This window comes from Oncorhynchus mykiss, chromosome 7, assembly GCF_057628025.1.
Source record: "Oncorhynchus mykiss isolate SJ-2025 chromosome 7, ASM5762802v1, whole genome shotgun sequence".
In the NCBI taxonomy this organism is placed as follows: domain Eukaryota; kingdom Metazoa; phylum Chordata; class Actinopteri; order Salmoniformes; family Salmonidae; genus Oncorhynchus; species Oncorhynchus mykiss.
The window spans coordinates 38481409-38505714 of record NC_143028.1 but is presented as its reverse complement, the minus strand read 5'-3'; the positions used below and the strand labels follow the sequence as shown (position 1 = coordinate 38505714).

The 24306-nt window shown below is 40.8% G+C and overlaps 2 protein-coding genes across 6 annotated transcripts; one reads left to right on the top strand and one right to left on the bottom strand.

The window, feature by feature from the left end:
* Positions 1-1337: 1337 nt before the first annotated feature.
* LOC110527834 (uncharacterized) lies at positions 1338-8341 on the bottom strand. 2 transcript variants are annotated; one of them, XM_021609378.3, is made up of 3 exons: positions 7867-8341; positions 3916-4065; positions 1338-2695 (listed from the first exon to the last, which is right to left on the bottom strand). In XM_021609378.3, the coding sequence occupies exons 2-3, from the start codon at positions 4061-4063 to the stop codon at positions 1536-1538; spliced, it is 1308 nt and encodes a 435-aa protein (XP_021465053.2). In that variant the 5' UTR covers positions 4064-4065; positions 7867-8341; the 3' UTR covers positions 1338-1535. The 2 variants fall into 2 exon arrangements, with proteins under 2 accessions (XP_021465053.2, XP_036839203.1); XM_036983308.2 differs by having other exon boundaries at positions 1338-2668; positions 7867-7949.
* On the top strand, positions 3183-24255 carry znf362a (zinc finger protein 362a). Of its 4 annotated transcripts, XM_090240896.1 has the most exons (10): positions 3183-3478; positions 3841-4091; positions 13830-13893; positions 14294-14546; positions 14932-15057; positions 16282-16618; positions 16732-16956; positions 19026-19104; positions 21601-21759; positions 21996-24255. In XM_090240896.1, the coding sequence occupies exons 3-10, from the start codon at positions 13831-13833 to the stop codon at positions 22110-22112; spliced, it is 1359 nt and encodes a 452-aa protein (XP_090097022.1). In that variant the 5' UTR covers positions 3183-3478; positions 3841-4091; position 13830; the 3' UTR covers positions 22113-24255. The 4 variants fall into 4 exon arrangements, with proteins under 4 accessions (XP_090097022.1, XP_021465050.1, XP_090097023.1 ...); XM_021609375.3 differs by lacking the exons at positions 3183-3478; positions 3841-4091 and adding an exon at positions 9966-10341; XM_090240898.1 differs by lacking the exons at positions 3183-3478; positions 3841-4091; positions 14932-15057 and adding exons at positions 10234-10341; positions 14810-14877.
* Positions 24256-24306: the final 51 nt, after the last annotated feature.

Below are 24306 nucleotides of genomic sequence, written 5' to 3'. Positions count from 1 at the left end.
TACCAGGAGCTGAGACTCGACTGTGGCTCGACCTACTTCCTTAGAAATATTATTAACATATCTGGACATAGAGACTTTCTGTACTTCCCTTTGCCACTGTAATAACAGTCTCCAGCTCCAACATGCTAACCAATAACAAGGTATTACTACTACTAAGTGGATTATGCATTTAAAACGGTTCAAGTCAGATCATGTCCAACAATGACTACAGCTATCATGGCCAAAGGCTGTGCAACCAAGTACTCGCTCTGGGGTGCTATTCATTTTGTCAATGCCATTTTTATTTAATTTATCAATTAAAATTTTAAACTTAAGTTCTGCAATGTTGAAAATCAAATAACGCCTTTAAAAAAATATTTATTTCACTTCTTTTAGAAGAAATAGCGAATTATTTATGAAAAGTGCAAAGGTGCCAATAAATATGGCTGCAACTACACCTTTAATAATATATATATTTCAATCTATATCCAGTGCCAGAGACTTTAGAGAATGAGCTCAGCCTCATTTTGATCTACTCTGGGCTCTGGGTTGAATCACTATTTTGCTGTGTATCTGTCTGTACAGGTCTGAACACTTTGGCAGCCAGAAAGATGTAGCTAACTAGCCCTACCTGCTGTTGACTCAGTGTTTGCCCTCTGGCTCTCTCAAGGGCAGCACAACCTAAACGTTACTCCTTTGTTTAGAGAAATCCCCTCTCCATCTCTTGTTTCACTGTACTGTATGTAATATACATTCTAGCCTGGGAGCTTCAGAGGTCTCCGTTGTGAGCTACCTGGGGTTGTTGCTGGCTGCAGGCTGCCCTCTGGTGTTGGCCTGGGTAATATCAGCGTTTCCTCTGAACTCCGAAGACATTTGAACCTGATGTTAGGAGGTATGCAGCATGTGTCTGCAACGTGGTACCTGTATGAACACGGCTGTTTGTGTGTGTGTGTGTGTTAATACCTTGAATTTCTCAATGTTATTCAGCCCCCTGCTGCGCCTGTGATCAAGCGGAATCTTATTCCTCGACTCAGAAAACCCCTGAGTGAAGAGAAAGCTTTGTTGTCGTTTCATGCCTAGCTACAGCCCAATGGCAGTAGTGTTTAGAGCCACTTCTTGTTAAGCATGCATTATAATCACTTGCCTTTTGCTGAGGTAAGGTGAAGTCAGATCATCTCCCATCAAACTATTCTAAAATCACATTTCAGATAACTGAACCCCCCCCATCTACTGTTTCAGCAAACTAATTATTGGGTTGCATGTCTATAGATCTGGAAAGCAAGCCTCAACCTGACTTTTTCAGCACTCCTCTGCAGCTTCCCAGAGATCACTCGGCACGCATGAATAGACAGTCACAGTCAAAGGGGGAATCGTTTACTTTTTATCATTGACAGGTAGACCAGCTGTCTACAGTACATGTAATATTCATCTGATCCCACCCCCGGACAATACCTAATAAGTCCCTCTCAACACAATCCCATTCCCAAGCCACACTTTAGTATCTAACACTACCCCCATCCGGGTTTATTGTCCAGTACACTGACTTTATGCCTGTGTTACATTGACTGGGAGAGCCCTGTGTTGTCTGTGGCTTCTTTGGGTACAAACAATAAGAGCTTCAAACTCCACTCCAGCATTGTCTCTATGTGCCTGATCAGTAGGATGTTCACGCTGAGATTTAGAGGTAACACACAGACAATGAGCAGACACACAAACCCTGTCATTACGTTTACCCCCAGGCAGGGAAAGCCCCACTGCCCCATCCCACACTGGCTCCTGTAGGTAGAGCCTGTGTGTTCCTCCACTGTAGTGCTGAGAGGCATGTCTCCTAGTCCTTTTGTCTCTCTGTGTTCCTCTAGTATGTCTGCTGACAAACACTCCAACGATAAGAGGACAGAGTATCCATGGTGAGCCAGTGATAGCTGTATGTTGTTCCCGGAACATGGGCTGTGAAGGGAGCATCTGGATCGTGTTGTCTCTGGGTCAACAGACTGTGTGTCTGGCACCGCTGACGTGGCAGGGTTTACAGCCATGCATGGTGCAGCGAATGTTTGTGCGGGCAGTTGAATGTCAGTGCCATGTTCCTCCTTGTGTGTCGTTGAGTGTGTGTCCGTCTCTGTGTGGGCCAGGTGTCGTCTGAGCAGGCCCCAGCCCACCGTCAGCACCAGCAGGAGGGCCAAGGTCACGGTGGCCAGGGCCCAGCAGGGCTCACCCAGAGCAGACAGGACATTGTTGGGGAGGCTGGGAAGGCACATAGTGAGGGAGCTGGTCCTCTCCATGCAGACCTTCACCCAAAGTCTCCAGCTCTGACCCCCACAGACACCACAGAGAACCCACACCAGCAGACAGCAGAGGAAGTAAATGATGTGGGGCAGGCACTTTTCCTGGTCCTCTCTTCCTCCTCTCTGGCTGTCTGTGTCCCTGCTCTGCCCGTCCTCTACCTCCACTGTCACCCCATGGTGATGTGCAGGAGCTTTAGAGCCTGGAGTTTTACTACGTCCGCCTGTGTCCCCGTCCACTGCTCTACCTCTGCCACCATGGACCTGGGGCCACTGCAACTTCATGGCAGTCTCCACGGCAACAAGAGGAGTGGTCATCAGCAGCACCGCCCAGTAGGTGTGGCTGAGGAAGAGCAGGAAGCGCAGGGCAATGACATCAGAGGACGTGGAAAACTGAGGTAGCCAGGGGTCTGCAAACCAGAGGACAACCAGGATAGCTGAGGGACAACAAAGACCAATCAATCAAATAGAGAAATGTGGAGGATGGGACTAGAAGCATGAGGATTGGGACACTGAAGTAGGCCATAGGAGTATAAAGAACTCCCATTTAAATTGTAAGATCACTAAAATTCAAATTCAGTGATTAACACAATGTTTAGCACATTGATATATTTTGCCTTTCTGTAATACACATCGTTTCCAGTGTTTACGACACTGAAGGTGCAGGTTGAAGGTCACTAGACTTGACACGGAATCACATGGCTTATTCTCACATCTGTTGATAGCGGTTGAGGCCAGACTGGATGACCAAGGACACACTGATTATTCACTGTTGTACTGTTATCGCTGACATCCTGTGAACACTGTATGATTCTATAGGAGCTGACAAAGTCACTGCCTTTTGTTTTGACAGCCCGTCTCCAGGGGCGTGTTCTCTTCTTCTGTGCTGGGTTTACAAGGTGCGTCTGTGCCCTGTTGGAACTTGTAATAAACCAAACCAAGAATAGAGTACATTTTGGGTCGTGTTCATTTCACCTAATTGTAACACATTTTCAATTTCATTTAAAAAAAAAACGTTGTTTTCCCCTTCTCAAATAGTTAAATAAAATTTTAAAAAATGACTATAGCAAGTGCCAATAAAGTGCATTAAAGTAACAGGATTGACGGTAGCAGGGTTGACGACTTCATCTTAAAAATCAGCCGTAAATCCCCTTGTGACTGGAGGAATGGAAGCTTGTCGTGTGCAACAGGGAGAGCTATTGAATGCTTCACAAAACAACGTAAGCTGTTAAAACATGTCTAGCCTGACTATTAGATCTTCAATGTTTCTTTTAACATTTTTAAAAAGAAATATTTTCACCATATTAAAACGAGAGTTCAGGGTTGACCTTAAAATGAGGGACAGACGTAAATGAGTCACTCATCACATGAAATAAATAATAATGTTCAGAAGTGACTGTCAAAGCAAGAACATGACTAGGGCTTTACAATGACGGTGAAAACGTGGAGAAACAGCAGATTTTTGGTCTTTATTCATGTAAAGAATTTGATGTATTGTATACCAGGCTTTTAAAATTCAAAAGGTGCGCAAAATGTACTCTATTCATGGACTTTAGCAACTGTTCCCCTTTCTGTTTTCCAGCCAATTCTTATTACAAGGAAAAACAGGTGGTTGTAGCTGTACACAGCAGAGATGGGGTTAGAGGTGGAAACGTACTTGTGACTACGAGGTCTGTGAAGAGCAGCAGGCAGTTGCAGCAGAAGCTGACTGCACTGAGAGAAGCAGTGACCATGGGCAGGAAGAGAAGACTGCAGGCCAGTTTACACACACACACCACAGCCGCTCCCTCCAACACACCATCCATGGCTAAAACAAAACAGCACAGACAAGAGGTATATATTATAAACCATTGTTGGATTATCACTGGATTTTTTTCTACTCCAGTTGGCGCATACACTGATCACCACCCAGGTCTTTTCACTATATAGGACCTGGGTGTTGAAACTCTGTTTTGGTGGCACCCTGAGAGTCAAGGGCAATAATCACTGTTTGAGACAGCTTACTGTACGTACAAAACATAGCATCTAAACTCAATGTATTAGACCCCTAGAATGACTTAAAGGCCCAATGCAGCCATTTTTATCTCAATATCATATATATTTTAGGGATAACAATTTAGTACGTTATTGTAAAAGTTTTCCATTAAAATTGTAGCAGATAATACAGAAATAGCTTTTTCTCAAACAAGAATTTTGCTTGGAGTGTCTAAGTGCAGAGAGGTTTGGAACTAAAACGTATACCACCTGGTGACATCCGGGCAAGCCAAAACTCCACAGATGCACAACGTGCTGATTAGAATGTATTTTCAACCAGCAACTTTCAGGAAATAACACTGATCAAATGTTCACTTTTACAGTGTTAGGGCTCTATTCAATCTGTATTGCTGAAGTGTTACAGATAGGAAATTACCTTTAAAATGTCTAGCGCGCTATTGGGCCGTCATCTGCAGCGTTTACCGACATGAATGCAATCTCTGCTAAGGTGGGAACATTGCCTTGGAATTTCAATCACGCTTTAAAGCTGTATTTCTGCGATACGGATTGAATAGAGCCCTTAGTTTTATCAGCTGTTGTACAATATGATACAAATAACAGGAAAAAAATATTTGGATTGCAGTGGGCGTTTAACTCAAGACCCATCATGTGAAATACTGTAGCAAATATATGCAAGCAATACTTTTAAAAATAATTTTACGCTGTCATCCAAATGATATCAATCTGCTGCAAACAGATCAATATTTCTTTGTATAAATTAGCATTAATCCATGGCCTTCTCAGCCACCCATGAATGTTTTTGGTCACTGAAATGTCAATAGACAGCAATGAAATCAGTGTATGATTTTTTTTAGGTCATTTTTTTGGCCTTTCAACTTTTGAGATCCATAACAAACTTATGTATTATCTTTTTATTTCGATCATCTGTAATAAGGGTACGGTTAGGGTACAGTATTATTGGGAGTACAAAAATATACAAATACACTTAAATGTACCTTCAGAGGTACACATAATCTCACATGGTATTCTTCTGTACCTTTTAGGGTACATGTGCGGATAATTTTGTATGATGGTAAATTTGTGTACCCAATATTCTGAATATAAAAAAAGGTACAATCATCACACACTCAAAAAACATGCCCATCATTATCATATTTCCCAGCATGCTCTTTTGCAGATAGATTTGTACAAATATTTGCATGCACATTGATTGATTTTATTTTGTCTAGCAGAAGATCAATAATATGCATTTACTGAGATGGTTGTTCCTGTTTAGGTAGTCCAATTTAGAAATGTTCCCCAACTTGGCAGTCATTCTAAATGCAGGTTGCGTGTGAGCCAACATAATGTGACTATGTCGCCAGCAAACCAGGAGTTTCAGACCACTGTGTTGGGGTAAAACTGTCGAAGTATGATATACGGTATGTAATGTATTGTGACTCATGAGTTTAACTTCAATGATAAAATATTCACTTAGGCACTCACTTGATAAAGGCTACAGGACTGAAAGCCATTGAATGCAACAACCATGTCTTTGTCACTTGCAAACACAGTCATGGGTGGTACTGGTAACTATAAAATTAACTTAAAAAGGCACACTGGGATATATGCAAATAAGGTTTTATACCCTATAGTGTTAAAACAACACCCAAAAACCCTTTTAGATGAACATTTTTGCCACTTAAAAAGGAACTTTGTCACTGTGGTGGTAATCTAAAAAGGCATATTTGTAACTTTTCCTAAGGTAAGTTCTTGTACCTGTACCATCTTATCGCTAAGGTACACTATTGGCTCTTTTAAAAGGTACGAACTGCAATTGTACAACTATGTACCTATAACTAAAAAGGTACAAAGGCTCTTCACAGCTCTTAGTCTGTTGTCAGTCTTTTCAACCGACATATGTGACATACATAATTACATTGTGCATGTTTATTCATACGGTAATTATTATTTACATGTCCCCACCTGGGATTTGAACACGCAACATCTTGGTGCACAGCATTCTAGCTAGCTACTTCCCTCGCCGTAATGTTAACATAACTGCGGAAAAGCAGTGATTAGAACACTGTATTATATAACTCTATGTTCTATCCCCTCTGGAATCCTGAAGGGATTCAACTGTCATCACACTAGTGTCAACATCACAACATCACTGGAGCGATGTAATGACTTTTTACCCTTCCGAGACGTGTGTGTGTTGTCAGTATCACATCATCACTGGACAGCTATAATGACTTCGTAATCTTCTGAGATGGTTCTATCAATCTCACTGTCCGGTTGTTGACTGTTGAAGGTACAACAACACTGTGGTTCACAAACTGAGGGGCGCAGTGGTTCGGCAGGGGGTGCACAGGGGAAACACGTTCATTTCAAATACCATTTTATAAAACAATGGCAACACTGCCATGTTGATCTGAGCCTTGCTGTTGGAAAAACACAATTGTGTACGACTTTCAGCTGTCGCAGATGATATCTTATATTCTGAGAAAATGGTAACCATGTTCTATCTATGTTTGGTGGGATCTTGATGTAATTTTCTCCTAGCCCTTAGAAAACTTACCACAGGAATGAGCTTGCAGCGTTCCCGTAAAACATGTCTAAAACATTATTATTGAATATTCTGAGAACATAGTAATCACGTTCTGGGTCAATTCTGTTTGACATTAGGGGGAATGGTAATTTTGACATGTCATGGGAAGATTCCTATGAAAACGCTAGGTAATTACCTGGGACTGTAAGGGAACGTTCTCTAAAGTTGTGAGAACGTTTGTTGTTAGCTGGGATCTCACACTCCATTGAATACAGGCAGTTGACGCCAACACCCCTCACCTAATATTCCAAAATGTTTTCAAATTATGAGATGTATCCACCAATCTAAAGAGAGGAATTGGCTGAAACTTGACAGCCTGCCATTCCGCTCTGTGGACAACGAATTCCATTCTTAGGGCGGAGACACAAGCATCTCGTCATTATATCCAGCAACTCTGGCTGCAGTGAACAGCACGATTTTCCTCTCTAAACAGTGCAGAGGTGGAAGACGTCTGTAGATGGCTTGGTAACTTCTGTTTGACTTGACATGAAACGAAACTAGTGTTTAATCCCGGTGTTGAGCTAGTGCGTAGCAGCTAATTAATGTATAATATGTTGTTGTAGAAAGTTATGCATGTCCCTACTGCAACCAAATTGATAATCGCTAGAGTAAATGTTTATTGTGTTTGCTCTTCTCCGAATATCATTTGAGTTTTAAATGTTTAGAAATGCAGTAAATAAGCTTTAACTTTATTTATTTTTAATCATTGGTGGTGGTTGTAAATGTGCCATACTGTAGGTTTAGCTGAAATGACGCAAATGTCATGAGAACTCTAGCACACGAACAGACACTCCTCCCCCATGTCTGATTTGTTTTGAGTTATGCCTCACTGCCAGTTTCTGTCTTTAAGCAAACTAACACTCTCAAGCCCATCTCCACCATCTTAAATCCTAGCAACAATCGAACAGATGAGTCTAAACTACAGCCCACGGCAATGCATAGTGGTGTTCGGTCAATGATCCCAATTCAGTCAAGGAGTGAGTTTGCATGAAAATCGTTGTGAAGTTTGAATTAGTACCTTACCTGTGCACACACGCGCCTCCAGCAGCACGTCAGTGTGAGCCAAACAGCTCTCTTCCTTTCTATTCACCTCCCCACGCCCCTCCCCCTGTGGGACATGTTCAGTCCAGGGGGGCAGGGTTCCGGTCTGTGCTCAGAGGGCACTTTCGGTACTGCATTTTAGCTGAAGCCAAGACCAAAAGGACAATTCCCATAGACTGCCCCATAGAGAAGTCCAATTTTAAAATTCCTAAAAATACACTTTCATTATCACCTTTGTATCAAAAATATCCATTGAATTTTCCCAGTTATTTTCATTGTGGCCGATTTTTTTTCTCCATCACTCACAGCCGAAGATATTAACATTTAATATTCACCCAATGTCTGCCATCCTTTTGGATGTAGACGTGCCCTCCAGGAGGTCTATGTCGCCAGATGTTACAGAAGATCATCCAGGACATGAGCCACGGCCTGTTCACCCTACTACCATCTAGAATCTAAAAGGCAGAGACAGTGCAGGTGGTGGGACCGATAAACTGAAAAACAGCTTCTATATACAGGCCATCAGACTTTTAAATAGTCACCACTAACCACTAATCGGCCTCTGCCCAGTACTGTTAGAGACTGCTGCCCTATGTACATAATCATTGAACACTGGTTACTTGAATAATGTGTGCATACTGTTTTACCCACTTCATATGTAAATACAATATTATATTCAAGGTTAATCTTGTAAAACTACTGCTGTACACAACTGTTCTATTCATATACTGTCTATACACACCATTATATACATATATATTTATATTCCGGACTATGCCATTGCTGGTTTTGATATGTCCTAATTCCTTTGTTTTAATTTTTAGGATTTGTGTCCTTTTTTTGTATTGTTAGGTATTACTGCATTGTTGGAGCTAGAAACATAAGCATTTCGTTGCACCTGTGATAACATCTACAAAATATGGGTACTAGACCAATACAATTTGATTTGTTGTGTTCGTATCTGTCTGTCTGTCTCCACCTGTCTCTCCGTCTGTCTGTCTAGTGAAACTGGCACCTCTGTGGTGTCCTTTGTAGATTGATGTGTTCTGTTGAGAAATGAAAGCTTGTTGTTGGGCAACATTGCCATTGATAGTAGACTACTGTTTTACATGTCCATAATGTGATCACTCAGATATTCTTATCTAATAATTCGGTACTGCCATCTCATGCTGAAACGTGCACATAGCGTTCAGGTTGCAAAAACACATCTCTGATAGCAGTGCTGCAGGTCAATTCTAATTTAAGGTCGTCACTTCAGGAAGTAAACTTAAATAACAATTAAAGCATTTTTTAACAATCTATTTACAATGACTTCTCGATCAACTGAGCTATTTATTTCAAATGTTTTTCCATTTTTGGATTTTAAATTAAAATCACTTCCTGAATTGACAGCCCTCAATTCGAATTGACCCCTGCCCTGAAGCCCCCACTTTTAGTTGGAAAATGTGGTTTTATGAGTTAGGCTCGCTTTATGGAGTTTATTAAAATGTACTTGCTACGATTGGGATATGTTGTTGTCTCACCTAGCTATCTGGATAAGAGCCTCTGCTAAATGACTAGAATGTTAAATGTTATGGAATGAAAAGTGGCTAAATGTATCATGGTTTACCAACAAACTGATTAAATCACACAACTAATGGTTATTACATGGTAATGCATTATATGTATGCCTATTCAAAATGTATAGCCTTTTTTATTGTAGTGTATTTATTATTGTTTCAGGGTATAACCAAATATTCTACTTTGCGATATAGGGGCTACATGGGCAGTAATTTAACGGAGACCCCCCCTGTTTTTGAACCCTGGCCTCATCCTCAAATTCTTTAGAGTTGAGAAGTAGTGAAGACACTATGTGAGCGTGAGAGCGTATTACTATGAGGATTTTTGATACCCAGTGGTGTAAAGTACTTAAGTAAAAATACTTTTAAGTACTACTTAAGTAGTTTTTTGGGGGTATCTGTACTTTACTATTTATAATTTTGACAACTTTTACTTCACTAAAATAATAATTATACTTTTTACTTCATACATTTTCACTAACACCCAAAAGTACTCGTTACATTTTGACAGGAAAATGGTCCAATTCACACACTTATCAAGAGAACATCCCTGGTCATCCCTCACGTAAAGCAGTTGAGAAAAGATGATGCCTTGATATTATGGTGCAGACAGTTGACAGCCTGTCAAACGAAAAGCTGTCACCAATTATGTCACTACAATGAGGCATATCCTAAACCAAGTTTATATCGCAGCAATTATGTCAATTCTGAATATCTTTAGGCCTATTTTGTAGTTTTTATATTTCCAAAATCTGCTTCAGTGAAAGCAAATCCTCGCCTGCAGCACCCAGAAGTGAACAGTAGGCGACCCGGAAGGTCTGAACTCCGACTGAAGGCAAGCAAAAGGAACATCTTATTATTTTATAAAATATCATTAAATCTACCATCGAGGTGTCAGGTTTGTATACATTTTTACTCCTCTCTTGTGTGCAAATTTAAAAACGTTCGGCTGCATTGCTATTTTGAAATCAGTTATCGCTACCATTTGAGTCGTCAAAAAGTTCAAATAAAAAAATACTAGCCATTACCAGAGCATATTTGAAAAGGACAACGTTCTAGTTATATTGTGCATAGCACACGGAAATGCGGCAGATGAGATGCAGTTATGCTACTATTCTGGAACTAAATGATGGATTTGCATAGCGAGAGAACCCAGTTGTCCATAACGCATTGCATTTTGCAAGGCATGATTGTTGTAGGAAGTGTCTCTTTTTTTCTTCTTCCTCGAGCCGGGCTATTCAAACCTGCAAATCTAAGTAAACAATCATCCGAACACTTACGCTAATGCAAAGAAATCGATTACAAATGTGCATGCATCGAGACACGTTTACTTTTTTTAGGCGAATTAGTACTGTACATTTGGGATCTGCAGAATATGGCGTCCAGTCCTTATAAAAAATAAGACAGGCTGCCATTTTTGTTTTCCTTTTGTCTGAATTCTTTAAATAAAACTGTCTGAGAATGTGGGAGAGGCTGTGGAGCGAGGCACCAGGGGGGGATCAGAGTTGCTCTGCAGTCAAAATTATCTTTGTGATGTGTTAGCGTTTTAAATTCTAAAGGTTTTTATTTTATTTTGGATCTGCAAATAAACGTAGACGTCCAGATAGAATAAGGAAAAGTTAAGTAGGCTAACTTTTGTTTTTAGTTCACAAGTCTAGACCAGCCTCAAGTGATTTGTCTACCCTTGTTATAGGCTGATAATTGAGTACTCATTTATTTTCTGTTTTAAGATAATGATTTATAGAGCAAATAATAGCCTATAGTATTCGTATTGCAAATATGACGTTGGGCTAATGTTGCACGATTGACACAGGCTGACTATCTAATTTGCCGCTAATTGTCTGAAGATGGATAACCTGCAGCCTAATATTTTTAATTTCCTTAAACACGACTAGCCTATACATTTCGGTCTATGGGTTACAGTAATTTTAAAAATCGTACATCTGACTGGCGAAAAGCAATAGACACCATTTTGAGAAACAGCAGTATTTGGGTTTTTATTGCGTATGGGCATGACACAGAACGATAAAATCACTGATATCGGTTCAAATTGACTTAAATCTGCGGTTCTCACCACAGATGTTTTCAGCATGCAGCTATTTCTGCGGTGACTCAAATAGTTTAGGTGGTTCACTGTCTGTAGTTTAGGTGGCTATTTCACTGTCTGTAACAACTAATGCAAAATAGTGTAGTATTTCAATTGAAGACTTGATTCCTCAATACAATTGAAATTTGATTCAATATTGTATACTGTCACAAATGTGGGTTAAATTATTGTTGTTGTTATTAAAAAGTAATGTTGCTCTCCTTGAATAGCAACTTGAGCACTACTTATACATCATGGAAATCAAGCCATGTTTGCATGTGGGAAGGTAATGGGATACATTTGCTCCTTTGTTAAACATTATTGCAGTGGTCAACTCTTTGATGGTTGGCACATTTTACAGAGTGTGGCTTCAATCGGAATTAGGCATTATGGGGATTTCAAGGGGCTCAGTCAATAACAAGAGTGAAGTGTGTTAATTTCCCAACATTGATCCCGGGGACCCAAAGTGTAGAACTGTGTTGGATTTTACTCCAGCTGAGTAACAGTAAGAAACATAGTTAGTATATCAGATTAGCAACCTATTATCACCTATTCTCTCTGCAGCCTTAGTTACGTGGAATAGTTAAGATTTAATCTATTTGATTGTCTTGCTAATGGAGTAATTGATTTAGATTGAAACCTGCACACAGAACGTTCCGGGCACTGAATCTTTTTTTAATGATCTTGCAGCTGGACCTGATCCAAGGCTTGATTCTCAACCATGTCCATGTTATCCCTGAAATAACATTTTAAAAAGTCTGTCAGTTTAGTGTCGAGTTAAATGTGATTGATTTATTGAAAACAGTATACAGTCTTGGTTCTAGGGGTTGCCATGGCATAGACAGATTCCCCCCCCCCCCTGTTTGATTGTTGATTATGGCAGTAATACATTTGTAGGCGTTACAGCCTCCGGATGCTCTACACTCCATCTCGAATACACAAAGGACTCTACTTTAATATAGTTTGACACTTTCCTCTGTTGCTTATGAAAATGTGTTGTTATTATCACCAACATCAAACATGGCATATCAAAGACAGAGACAGCCGTCATATGGGGGAGATGATCAACTCTCTACCTATATTCTGCTCTTGCCCAGGAGACTCAGAGTGCCTCCAGGAAGTGAAATGGACACCCTGTCAGCATGATTAGGGAAATATTTTCTGGGTTTTTGTTCATACGGCTGGACGTATCATTTTAGTTTCTTTTGGCTGATGCAAGTGGACTGTGTTACGCTGCTGCTAAGTCAAACAGACTTTAGAATGGTGGACTGTGCCAAAACACACAATGCAATATGTCATATAAAGAAATGAATAAGGCTTGAAAAGAGAAGCGATGGAAAGAAAGCCCACAGATCGCAGACATCTATGAGAGAGCAGCAGAATCTACCATGGGACAAAGAGCAGCAATGCCACTTGCCCCAAATTCTTCCAAATGTGACTTTTTCATAGAGAGATTGGAGTAAAAGCCTGTTCAATGACATTCACTCTAAATTGATTCAGTGGAACGTCAGGGAGCAGGGATATAGGTTATTTTGTTCCCTATGAAAATATCGACAGTGGAGGCTACAGAAATACCATCTATTTTCAAACGCCTCAACCATCAATGCAATTCTATCTTTAATCACAAAATGGTATAGGGAACTGCCAATATGACAAGTGTTTCTTAACAAGCTATAGCTCCCATGTGATGTTATGGTGTTTATTTGGGGAGATGCCCATCATGCAGTGTGATGGTTAGAGTGTCTGCTGATGGAGAGGGAGAATAAACAAGGCCTCATGGGTATTTCCCTGCCTAATGAGGGGATCCCAGTTGAGTCACACATTTTATTTTATTTTTCCTTCTTTGAATCATTTCTTGCGGAATTGAATCCTCTGCAAATTCTCAGCTGTCTTGGGCGACGGTCGGGAAGTTGTGACTCAGAAAAGTGCGATTATTAAGCTCTATACTTAGCTACAGTGCGTGTGGAACTGGAAACACAACTTCCGTGGTGGACATGACGGAGGAAGAGGAGGGGAGAAAGTTAGAAAGTAGTTCCATTTACTTTGAATCGTGAGGCTAGAATACAATACATTTACAAACGTACGCCCAGTGTTTGGCAAGTGGCTAAATGGCCAGCATTAACTACATGTGTCTACTGCAAGAAGTCTATTGGAGATTCAGCAACTATTTATGAACTCATTAAAGTGCTGCAAGCATTTGAATGAATTGTGAGGCTGAATTAGCTGTGTTGTTGTTGTCATATCTATTTATATGGACTGTGTGCATAAGGTAGTATTTACATCTGGTCTGTTCGTCACAGGATGGCTGAACCTCGTTTTAATAATCCCTACTTCTGGCCCCCACCACCCAACATGCCTGGCCAGGTGAGTACTGACTGTCTAAGACTACCCTCGCATTCAACAACAGGGTAGTTAGTATAAAAGAGGATGAGGAAGAGGATGATGATGATGATGGCGGACAGTAGACTGTGAAGATTGTCAATTATTATTCTAGGTGATGTAACATTGAGACCCATGAGCAGTGAAAGGTATTTTGCCTGCTTGATTGTCATGCAAATGTCCATGTAAAGTATGCACTATTTTTTACGACTCACTTGAAGAGAGGACATAGATTACTGTTAATGTGCTTAGGGTACATTGTAGAGTTGTTTGCCTGTGAGTCCATTGGAGGGAGCCAAAGCAGAACAAATTAATGTAAGCCCACACAGACGTTAACTATGGACTGTTCTTCTGTCTCTGTGTGTTGTTGTCTCCCTGCTGTCAGCTGGATAACCTTGTGTTGATCAACAAGATCAAGGAACAGCTGATGGCTGAGAAGATCAGACCGCCTCACCTGCCGTCTTCCACAGTTCCCTCCCAACAGCAACTGCTGGGGAATCCTACACAGACAGAAGCTGGGCAGCATGTCCAGATGTCAGTTGAGAAACTGCAGCAGATGCAACAAGAACTCCATGCCCACAGCCCGTCCCATCCAGACATTGCCCTGCACGCCCGGCCAGCCTCCAGCTCTGTTGCAGGTACCCTGACCGCCCACCACCTCCCTTCACCAGGCCAGGCTCCACTGTCCATTGACCACCACCACCACTCACACACTTCTATTCTCAGAGGCGGTTCAAATCAGAATGCGTCTCTACTGTATGTCTTGTGATCACACCCCCTCCCATCCTCCTCAATCTCATCAAGTGATTGGCACACATCCCCTCACTTTTTATAAATACTTTTTGTGTCACTTGTCATTACTGTAATAGGCCTACTTATAATCTTTTTCTATCGTTGATAGATGGATGGGGAAAATACTTGTTGAGCCTTGTATGAGCCAGGCTTTATATTTCCTGTTAATTTTCCATGGTAAGAGTTTTTTTTTTGTGTAAATTCTGTGAATTTTCTGCACATCTCTAACAGGACGTATTCTTGGTGATGTAAACTTTAATCTGGATGATAAAACAGCTATAAAAGCTAGAGGATTGTGGGAAGACTGGCATTTGCGTCAAATCATAGACCAACCCTCTAGAACGAACCACCTGTCAGGTAATCACATGATTTTTTGACACAGTAATGCCCGTCTGGCACATAGGAGAGACTGGGGTTAGTTCAGCCAAAGGGGTAAGTTGAGCCATGCTTGTTTCTAGGAAACCATACACAAAATGTATAATTTGACCAAGGTCATCATTTCATGGAGTCTGTAAAGGAAGAAACCACATGGAAAAGGTGTTAAGCAAGTTAGGTCCAAAAAAAAAAAATTCACCACGTCAAATTCATTTATTGTGTTAAGAGGTTTCATGATGCTTCTATCTAAACCAAAGTAGGTCATTTAAAAATAATTCTATACATCAGTTGGGGGTCTCTATAAGCTACAATATGAGGTCCTAAACCTAGCATGAAAGTGAATCATTGTAGTTGTGTGGGCTAATATAGTCAAAATGTTTGTCTTGGGGTAAGTTGAGCCAAAGGCAAGTTGAGCATATTTAAGTGTTTTCTTCCCAGGCGTAATGAAAGGCATATGAGGTAACAACAGGGCCTGGCCTGTGTTAGGTGTTAAAAAAAAGTACTACATGTTTGTTAGGTGTTAAGCAAATGTAAAAAATAGCTTAAAATGATTAAAAGGCAAAAAAAAAGTTATTGTGATTAATTGTGTTTGGGAAATAAAGATAGACATGGTTTTAAGAAGGTGGTAATATTTAATTCATTACAGAAATTGTAGGCATCTTTACTTACCCTGTCCCCCATCCGGAGTAATTCGTGCAAAGATACAACTTTTTTAGACAAGCTATGTTTTCATGAATTCAGATTATTTACAGGGATACACAACACCCTAAAATATATGTAGATATCTTTGTTAGAAATAATACTATATTTCCCTTGATGGAGTGATGCTGAATGTAAAAAATGGCTCAACTTACCCAACTCTCCCGCACACGGAAAGAGAGGCTTCCATAGCCCATTCCAAGATTCCTGTACTGTTGGCCTCTAGACTAATCCAGGCCTCTCAAAATGTGACAGGACTTTTGGCGTATCAACGTGATTTCAAATTACTTCAGCCAACAACTAGGCACAAAGAGTTCTCCTATGTTGAGCGAATAACTAAAAGGGAACATGTCAATAGATAATTTTGAGCATTGTCTCTGAAAAAGTATGCACAATTTTAAGAAGTATACATGTAACTGACTGCATTCTTCTGTTGGAGATTAGTCATTACATAATTATGCAGTGATTATTTAGTTTGTGAGTCATTTTTACCTCTTGACTTGCCAGGTCTGCCACTTTCCTCTCGAATGGGCAACCATAACACCTCAGAGGCCGTCACTCTGACCACACCCACCTCCAATAGTCTGAGCCGACTAGGCGGAGCCCCCTCACCACATCATGTCCTCTCAGGCTTGGCCAGTGGCCCTGGGATGGAGCAAATCAAAAGTAACGGAGGCCTTGCTGGACTGCTGGGGCCCCCTCCCAAGATGGAGGGGCGAGGGCGTAAGAAGATAAAAGCTGAGAACGGTGGTGGCTCTCTGTTGGTGGTGCCTTACCCAATCCTCGCTTCAGGCAACGACCAATCCTGCCACACCGTCACCCCCAAACAGGGCAAATGCTACAGGCATGAGCACACATGAACCTTTTACAGACTGCTACATGTTGATTATCCTCCAAATGTCTTACTGTCATATTGATTGCTTCCGGTGTCTTCCATGTGCGTGTTGTTTTGCACAGGTGTAAATCGTGCCCACTGACCTTCTTCTCCAAGTCAGACATGCAGATCCACTCCAAGTCCCACACAGAGGCCAAGCCTCACAAGTGTCCTCACTGCTCCAAATCCTTCGCCAACGCATCCTACCTGGCCCAGCACCTCCGCATACACCTGGGCGTCAAACCTTATCACTGCTCCTACTGCGAGAAATGCTTCCGCCAACTCTCCCACCTGCAGCAGCACACCAGGTCAAATCATGGACTAATTTGATCATCAGTTTAATACTGTTTTCATGTACTCACCAACTAGGTTCTATAGTGTAATGATAATGAAATTCTTATTTTCAATGACGGCCAATGAACATTGGGTTAACAGCCTTGTTCAGGGGTAGAACGACAAAGTTTTACTTTGCTAGCCCGGGGAGTCGATCTAGCAACCTTTCGGTTACTAGTCCAACGCTCTAACCACTCGGCTACCTGCCGCCCCTCTGTGTTTTTAATATACACTGAGTTTGCAAAACATTAAGAACACCTTCCTACTATTGAGTTGCATCCCCCCACCCCCCTTTGGCCCTCAGAACAGCCTCAATAGGTTGGGGCGTGGACTCTACAAGGTGTCGGAAGCATTCCACATGGATGCTGGCCCATGTTGACTCCAATGCCTCCCACAGTTGTGTCAAGTTGCCTGGGAGTCCTATGGGTGATGGGTCATTCTTGATACACACACCTAACAACCCATTTCCTAACCTTAACTCAATTATTGATGTGATCCTTTGCTGTGTATTTTGTTTCCATTTGCAGCAACAGGATACTTCAACCAATCCTGGAGCTTTAGTAACTTGCAAGCTACATGGTTTTGTGCATTTAGTTTTTATTTTATTTAACTAGGCAAGTCAGTTAAGAAGACATTTTTTATTCACAATGAAGGCCTAGGAACAGTGGGTTAACTGCCTTGTTCAGGGGCAGAACGACAGGTTTTTACCTTGTCAGCTCGGGGATTCGATCTAGCAACCTTTCGGTTACTGGCCCAACGCTCCTGCCGCCCCGCTCCTTAAAATCAGCCGAACTGGCTGTGATTGGGAACGATTCCCATAAATAGCCCTACAAATACAAATTAGTATTTTTCCGCACATCTGCTAAGATATTTTTTTGTATTTCCTCACATAGTTTATAATTTGACTCATGAAGTTATCTTAGCAAACACTTAAATATTTTCTCTTGCCCATTCACCCTCTTAATGGCACACATACACAATACATGTCTCAATTGTTTCAAGGCATAAAAATCATTCTTTAACCTGCCTTCTCCCCTTCATCTAAACTGATTGAAGTGGATTTAACAAGTGACATCAATAAGAGATCATAGCTTTCACCTGGATTCACCTGGTCAGTCTGTCATGGAAAGAGCAGGTCATCTTAATGTTTTGTACACTCAGTGTATACAGTTGAAGTCGGAAGTTTACATACATTTTAGCCGAATAGATGTAAACTCAGTTTTTCACAATTCCTGACATTTAATCCTTGTGAAAATCCCCTGTCTTAAGTCAGTTAGGATCACCACTGTATTTTAAGAATGTGAAATGTCAGAATAATAGTAGAGAGAATGATTTATTTAAGCTTTTATTTCTTTCATCACATTCCCAGTGGGTCAGAAGTTTACATACACTCAATTTAGTATTTGGTAGCATTGCCTTTAAATTGTTTAACTTGGGCCAAACGTTTTGGGTAGCCTTCCACAAGCTTCCCACAATAAATTGGGTGAATTTTGGCTCATTCCTCCTGACAGAGCTGGCGTAACTGAGTCAGGTTTGTAGGCCTATAGAGTACCAGTTTTTCAGTTCTAGGATTGAGGTCAGGGCTTTGTGATGGCCACTCCAATACCTTGACTTTGTTATCCTTGAGCCATTTTGCCACAACTCTGGAAGTGTATGGAAACTTCTGACCCACTGGAATTGTGATACAGTAAATTACAAGTGAAATAATCTGTCTATAAACAATTGTTGGAAAAATTACTTGTGTCATGCACAAAGTAGATGTCCTAACCGACTTGCCAAAACTATAGTTTGATAACAAGAAACTTGTGGAGTGGTTGAAAAATGAGTTTTAATGACTCCAACCTAAGTGTATGTAAACTTCCAACTTCAACTGTATATATTAAGATATTTTCTGACTTTATTGAACCGACAGAGAGGCTTACTGTAGGGAAAGATAGAGTGGGGTTGTGTCAAAGGGCAGTAGGCCAGATTTTTTTCCTATGTCGACACCGTAGACACGGTGCTGCAGCTTCATTAAATCTCCTCTTTACTATATCTTTTACAGGATTCACACTGGAGATCGGCCCTATAAATGTGCCCATCCAGGTTGTGAAAAAGCCTTCACTCAGCTCTCCAATCTGCAGGTATGAACTGGACTGGGTTTTCAGTTAACCTCATGCTTGGTCTTTTAACGACATCCTGGTCTTTTAACCACACCTCTTGCTCCCCGGGCCACAACATTTCCATCAACCTACACACACACACACACACACACATACACATCAAACCTGTTCTAGTTTTCAGTCAGTCAACTTCTGTAAAATGTACTATGGGGAAGTCACGCTCTTGCGACTTCGGTTGAAGGACCTACAATCACGCCTGACAAATCCGATAAGCGTAAGGCTAGGCTTTATTCTTTCGGTTACACCGCTCTTCACCTCGGTGTGAACAGGAACAATTTTAGCATGAATCACACTACTAAAATAGACAATTGGAACAAATTTAATTTGACACATACCCCGAATGCAACAGGTGTAGACTTTACAGTGAAATGTTTACTTACGAGCCCTTTCCCAACAATGCAGAGTTAAAAAAGTAAGAACATTTAGCAAAATAAGTAAATAGAAACACATAAAATAACAATAACGAGACTATATACAAGGAGTACCAGTACTGAGTCAATGTGCAGGGGTATGAGGTAGTTGAGGTAATTGAAGTAGTATGTACAGTACCAGTCAAAGGTTTGGATACACCTACTCATTCAAGGGTTTTTCTTTATTTTTACTATTTTCTACATTGAAGAATAATAGTGAAGACATCAAAACTATGAAATAACACATATGGAATAATGTAGTAACCAAAAAGTGTTTTATATTTGAGATTCTTCAAAGTAGCCACCCTTTGTCTTGATGACAGCTTTGCACACTCCTGACATTCTCTCAACCAGCTTCATGAGGTAGTCACCTGGAATGCATTAACGGCCTTGTTAAGAGTTAATTTGTGGAATTTCTTTCCTTCTTAATGCGTGTGAGCCAATCGGTTGTGTTGTAACAAGGTATGGGTGGTATTCAGAAGATAGCCCTATTTGGTAAAATACCAAGTCCATATTATAGCAAGAACAGCTCAAATAAGCAAAGAGAAATGACAGTATATCATTACTTTAAGACATGAAGGTAAATCAACAAGAAACAAGAACTTTGAAAGTTTCTTCAAGTGCAGTCGCAAAAACCATTAAGCACTATGATGAAACTAGCTCTCATGCGGACCGCCACAGGAAAGGAAGACCCAGAGTTACCTCTGCTGCAGAGGATAAGTTCATTAGAGTTAACTGCACCTCAGATTGCAGCCCAAATAAATGGACCGCAGAGTGAAGGGAAAGCAGCCAACAAGTGCTCAGCATATGTGGGAACTCCTTTAAGACTGTTGGAAAAGCATTCCAGGTGAAGCTGGTTGAGAGAATGTCAAGAGTGTGCAAAGCTGTCATCAAGGCAAAGAGTGGCTACTTTGACGAAGTTTGTTTAACACTTTTTTGGTTACTACATGTTTCCATATGTGTTATTTCATAGTTTTGATGCCTTAACTATTATTCTACAATGTAGAAAATAGTAAAAATAAAGAAAAAACAATGAGTAGGTGTGTCCAAACTTTTGACTGGTACTGTATTCAGCTCTATTTACTCTCAGATTTGAAAATGCTAATTAGAATCAAAGTAGACATCATGCAAAGACTACAAATTCATGCAAGCTCCTGCATGTCATCTCTAGCTGGCATGGGTATTTATGGGTATTATGACTCATACTGTGGTACTCTATAGAATAAAATGGTGCTGCAGCAAGTTGGGCATCACCAAACACTTTTGTGAGGTTTATTCGATGTCACTGCTCCCAGTGTACTTACAGCTGGGACAGGGGAAAGTCACTACGCAGCGCACCATGTACGCAATACCTAGACTGCCTGCATTTGGGAGCATCAGGTCTGGATGGTATCCCATCGGCCCTTTCATTTAGTATCTGTTGGGGTCAGCATGGGGCGTGATTATGTTTTCCCATAGTATGCTGTACCGAAGTTGACTGACTGAAAGGGAACGGAACGTTATTATGACTAATTACTTTTCGCTGAAAGTGAAAAGGGAAGTTAGGTAAAACAACTGTTTGGCCCCGCGTTGCCTGTTCCTTGGCTTGGTAAAGAGTGGTATTAAATTGAAGGAATGAATCCGAGCCTCACACTTATCTCCTGTGGAAGGCGGGGCTTCCAGCGAGGAACGAATTGCATTGGCCTTGTCAGGCGGGATTGTAGATCCTTCAACCGAAGGATTTTGTCCCAGAGAAGGCAATAAAAGCATATCAAATCCACATAGTCACAGACAACAATGCTATTCATTCTTCTTATATTTCACACACATGCTATTATACCTGAAAATATTGACAACCTTTGGAGATAATTGTTATTTTATGTTTTGAGTTATTGGATTTTCAGCATGATTTTCCTTTATTCCCACCGCTCATAATTCTGGTCAGATGATGGCCTGGTTTGACAGGAAGTGCATTTCTAGCAAGATAAAGTTTCCCTACCCTGAAAGTCTAGATAGGTCTTTGAATCGTGTAATGTGATCACTGTGTCCGTCTGATTCCCTGCCTCAGTCTCATCAGAGACAGCACAACAAAGACAAGCCCTACAAGTGTCCGAACTGCTACCGTGCCTACTCGGACTCCGCCTCACTGCAGATCCACTTGTCTGCGCATGCCATCAAAAACGCCAAGGCCTACTGCTGCAGCATGTGTGGCAGAGCCTACACCTCAGTGAGTAGGCTATGCGGCCGCATGAGCTGATGTTTTCACAGGATGTGGGCAAACATGCTCAATGTCGTTAGCGACGGAGTCCTAGTGTTGTTTCTTAATTCTCAGTCAATATATAAATAGTATTGGTACTGTAGCTCATCGCTCTTTTAAAAATGACACTTTTGGGGAATCATTCATACCTCATTGTCTACTGAAGCTTGGTGTTAATTGAACCTTTATTTGATGTTTGTCCTCAGGAGACCTACCTTATGAAGCACATGTCCAAACACACGGTGGTGGAACACCTGGTGAGCCATCACTCTCCACAAAGGACGGAGTCTCCCAGTATCCCCATACGGATCTCCCTCATCTGAGCACTTCGCCCTAACACCCTATCCTGACACCCTGCCCTGACACCCTACCCCTGACACCCTACCCCTGACACCCTATCCTGACACCCTTCCCTGACACCCTACCCCTGACACCCTACCCCTGACACCCTACCCCTGACACCCTACCCCTGACACCCTACCCTGACACCCTACCCCTGACACCCTACCCTGACACCCTACCCCTGACACCCTAACCCTGACACCCTACCCCTGACACCCTACCCTGACACCCTACCCTGACACCCTACCCCTGACACCCTACCCCTGACACCCTACCCCTGACACCCTACCCTGACACCCTACCCCTGACACCCATAGAGGAACTCCCTGTAAGGTCACACCCCTCCACTTAAGCGTAATCAATCCCAGATATTGGCTTTTATTTGTTTGTTTGTATACCCCATGTGGGTTTCAAAAATGGGTCAAACTGTATTTGTACCTTATCAAGAGGTAGACTTTTTTTTCTGTCATCTATATGGTGTGATTGGGTAATGTTTGGGACATCCAAAGATGATTTTACAGCACTTTCAGGCCTCATAGTATTGGCCAAAAAGGTTTTTAGTCTACTAAGACAATAAAAGGCATTGCTCCAGGCAGCTAAAAAGTTAACCATAGGTGTTATAATGCATTAAATGACCACTCCTACTATGTTTTTCTATATTGTCCTTTTCTCTCTTTACGCTTTGCTAAAGTATATTTACATTGGGAACTTTACCTTCCTTTTGTTTAGGTCAACTAAATCATGTATCCAAGCATTTTTTTTTTGCCACGCCTAATGTCAATGTTTGCATCACTTTCGTTACTTAAAAAGGAATTGTTCTCATGTAAGCTTTATAACGCTTAAGTATGTCTTTTAGACAACAATGCACACAAAAGGCTTTCAAAATGGAGGGCCAATACCTATGTTTTATTCTTGTAGTTTTCATCTTGTTAATATTATTGTCCATGGTATTAAAAAGGACACTGCTTAAGGCAATCCTGAAAAGCACCAAAATATATTTTGAATCTGATGTTGGTATTTGTAGAAACTCAGCATGTAAGAGTAAAAATATTTTGGTGACGTATTGAAGAAATGTAGCACAAAGAATTGTCCATAATGGAACTGACATATTTGTTGGTTCAAGCCATTACAGTACCTGACAGATTTTCAACCAGATTTTAATGGAGGCAGACAACTCATTTAAAATCGAAATGTATGAAATATCTTAACACACATTCCATTATATGTAACATTTCAATGTGACTCGATTGAACCCTCTACCATGTGTCATGATGTGGTCAATTACATGCATGAGCTCTGCCTGTGTGCTACAAAGATTTGTTTGCCGACGTTGATGAGGAAGGGGTCTCCTCATATTTCCTTTTATCTTACCTATGAAATAGGAATAGAAAGTACAAATACGAGAATCCACAGGTTTGAAACCAAATGAATGTAATCCTTCTTAATTTGTATATTTTCCCCGTGTTTGCCAGTGATGGATATGGTGTGCTGTCTGGTAGAAAATGTCAGAGCACATTACAACATGTGATACCTCCTGGCCTTTCATTGGTTAACACCTGTGAAGCTCTTTGCGGAAGAACAACATGTGCTGCCTCCTCACTGTCTCCTTTTCTATTGAGTGATTATTTGTACATATATTCTGCATCTATGTCCTGCAGGTTATTTTATGCCCTTTAATGTTTAAATTGAAAATGAGTAAATTCCTGTTTTGGGTGTCCCATGAAATATGTATAGATATCTTTATGTACAAAAAGACCTCCTTGTGTCTTGTAATCATTTTGCTCTCATGTCTAAATATGAATGATTAACATTTTGTTAATTTTATACACATTTAAGCCTTAACTTGTATCATTGTATTACATTTTATTTGCCCCATATTGATGCCTCTCTGTACCCAGTGTTTTATGCATTTTATTTCATAGCATGGAATATACTGTAAATAAACTATATTAACTGTTAATCCCTTTTCTATAGTAAATGATTATATAGGTCTAGCTATTATTACAAAAATCATTGTTTCATTTGTCATGCATTGTGGTACCATGTCCACATTACACGCAGTCAAGACTTAGAGTGAATTGACTTTGTGTAAGAATGAGCAAAAAATAAAACTATTCAAATGTTCCAATAGTTTGGGATTGTTTTTATTGGCCAATATGTCCTTACATAATAATG